Source organism: Alosa pseudoharengus, unplaced genomic scaffold (assembly GCF_046254945.1).
Source record: "Alosa pseudoharengus isolate Yale_2024_CS ecotype anadromous, Long Island Sound unplaced genomic scaffold, YU_APseudo_1.1 YU_APseudo_1.1_scf_12, whole genome shotgun sequence".
Lineage (NCBI taxonomy): Eukaryota > Metazoa > Chordata > Actinopteri > Clupeiformes > Clupeidae > Alosa > Alosa pseudoharengus.
In genome coordinates, this window is record NW_027468587.1 from 2993027 (window position 1) to 2995526 (window position 2500).

At 46.1% G+C, this 2500-nt stretch overlaps 1 protein-coding gene across 1 annotated transcript in view; it reads right to left on the minus strand.

The window, feature by feature from the left end:
• Positions 1–2500, minus strand: part of LOC143118568 (nuclear pore membrane glycoprotein 210) — a 37551-nt gene that overhangs the window by 13055 nt on the left and 21996 nt on the right. The window contains exons 19-21 of the mRNA XM_076279599.1: positions 2170–2225; positions 1607–1708; positions 450–551 (exon numbers count right to left, since the gene is read on the minus strand). Coding sequence (XP_076135714.1) covers positions 450–551; positions 1607–1708; positions 2170–2225 — 260 coding nt within the window. The remainder of the gene's footprint in view (positions 1–449; positions 552–1606; positions 1709–2169; positions 2226–2500) is intronic.

Below are 2500 nucleotides of genomic sequence, written 5' to 3' on the forward strand. Positions count from 1 at the left end.
TTAAAGGGACACCAGGCAAGCCTGATGCTTTTCTCTACGAAACTCCCCCTCGCTCGGTCTGAAGCTCTTTTCCTTTTCTTTGTGTCTTCCGTCAAGGGTTTTCGCTGCTTCTTCGCCGGCTCTGCCATTATACACACATTTGCAACAATCGCTAGCGTTTCGTTAGCCTGCCTCTGTGCTGTAAACTGATACTGCTTCGGTCGGCGGGTAGGATACACCGAACTTGCAAGTGGGATTTTCTTCCTACAGGCAGTAGGGGCGGGCGAGAGAGCCTTCATTCGCCCCGTAATGAGTCATTTAACCATATACCGACTTACGAAGATGATTAATTAACACGAAAACGTTGCCTGGTGTCCCTTTAAAAGGTTTAGTGGTCACGCGGTTTAAAGGTTTATGGACACATATGTACACACACACACACACTGGAGATTCCTGTTATTTGCCATTACCTGCACAGTATTGGTTTTCTCCAGATAAGTGACATTGGCCAGCTCTTTGTCTTGCAGACTGACCACAAAATGCCCAGAGCCTTGAACCAGAGTAAGATTCTCCTGAAGAGACAAAGTGAAAGAAAATACAACAACTTAAATAAATAAAACAACACCAACAACACCAGCACTGGGAGAGCTTAACTGCAAAAACTGTAAGAGCAATTCCAGGCAGTCCGAATATAAACAGATTAAAAGGAGGCCGAGATCCGTGGTACAGAGGCGGTCAGCGGCTTTGAGGGCGAAGCGACATTTGTTTGGGTTGTTTACAGGCGATGGGGAGAGACAGCTTATCTGTATCACTAGACTTAACCCCATGTTATATTTTTGGGTCGTTAGGAGAAACAGCTTATCTGTATCACTAGACTTAACCCCATGTCATATGTTTGGGTCGTTTATACAGCTTATCTGTATCACTAGACTTAACCCCATGTCATATGTTTGGGTCGTTTATACAGCTTATCTGTATCACTAGACTTAACCCCATGTCATATGTTTGGGTCGTTTATACAGCTTATCTGTATCACTAGACTTAACCCCATGTCATATGTTTGGGTCGTTTATACAGCTTATCTGTATCACTAGACTTAACCCCATGTCATATGTTTGGGTCGTTAGGAGAAACAGCTTATCTGTATCACTAGACTTAACCCCATGTCATATGTTTGGGTCGTTAGGAGAAACAGCTTATCTGTATCAGTAGACTTAACCCCATGTCATATGTTTGGGTCGTTTATACAGCTTATCTGTATCACTAGACTTAACCCCATGTCATATGTTTGGGTCGTTAGGAGAAACAGCTTATCTGTATCAGTAGACTTAACCCCATGTCATACTGTATGTTTGGGTCGTTTATACAGCTTATCTGTATCACATGTCATATGTTTGGGTATCAGTGCGCTTTGGTGAGGGCCATACGTTTGGCTAGAGAGTAGACATATCACACAGCTCCAGAATCTCTCCACCTGTGCCTCTGACTAATGAAAGCGTGGCCTACACAGTTAGGCATTAGTGGCTGCGCTGTGTGTGTGGCACAGTGGTTCTTGAGCCATCAGACAAGACGCCGCTGGAGGGGGGAGCGTGTGACGACAGTGACCTGCGGGCAGGAAGGCGCTCACCGTGACGAGGGGGTGGTTGTACAGTGTGATGGAGCGAGAGGCCCACTGGACGTCCTCGACCAGGCGCAGAGTCACCGAGCCGCCCACTGAGGACCAGGATATCTAAACACACACACACACACACACAAAGATGTGCTGAACACAAATATTACTCTCTCTCTCTCTCTCTCTCACACGCACGTGCACACACACACACACACACACACACACACACACACACACACACACACACACACACACACACACACACACACACACACACACAAAGATGTGCTGAACACAAATATTACTCTCTCTCTCTCTCTCACACGCACGTGCACACACACACACACACACACACACACACACACACATACACACACACACACACGGGTATGATATACACGCATGCACACACACACACACACACACACACACATACACGGGTATGATATACACGCACGCACACACACACACACACACACACACACGGGTATGATATACACAATTTTTCATGACATTTTGTCCACAACTCACACATACACACATGTTTAAACAATTGTTCATGCCTATTTTCTGTTTACCTGAGCAGTAACGGTCACTGCTCCTGTCTGGCCGTGGGCCTGGCATACCAGTCGACCTGTCAAGCAGAGGCAATCAGCCAATCACCAGTGGCACCCGGCCAACCAGTGCAAACAGATAACACAAGTTGGCAGGCACCCAGCAAGCAAACTCACAAATATGCATGCCAACACACGCACGCGCACACACACACACACACACACACACACACAAACACACAAACAAAATTCTCCCTCTCTCCCAATATTTCACACTCTATCTGTTGTACATGTCCAAACATGGGGAAGCTGTTAAAACGTAAAGCTTAAAGCATAAAGCATTAAAGCTAAACAA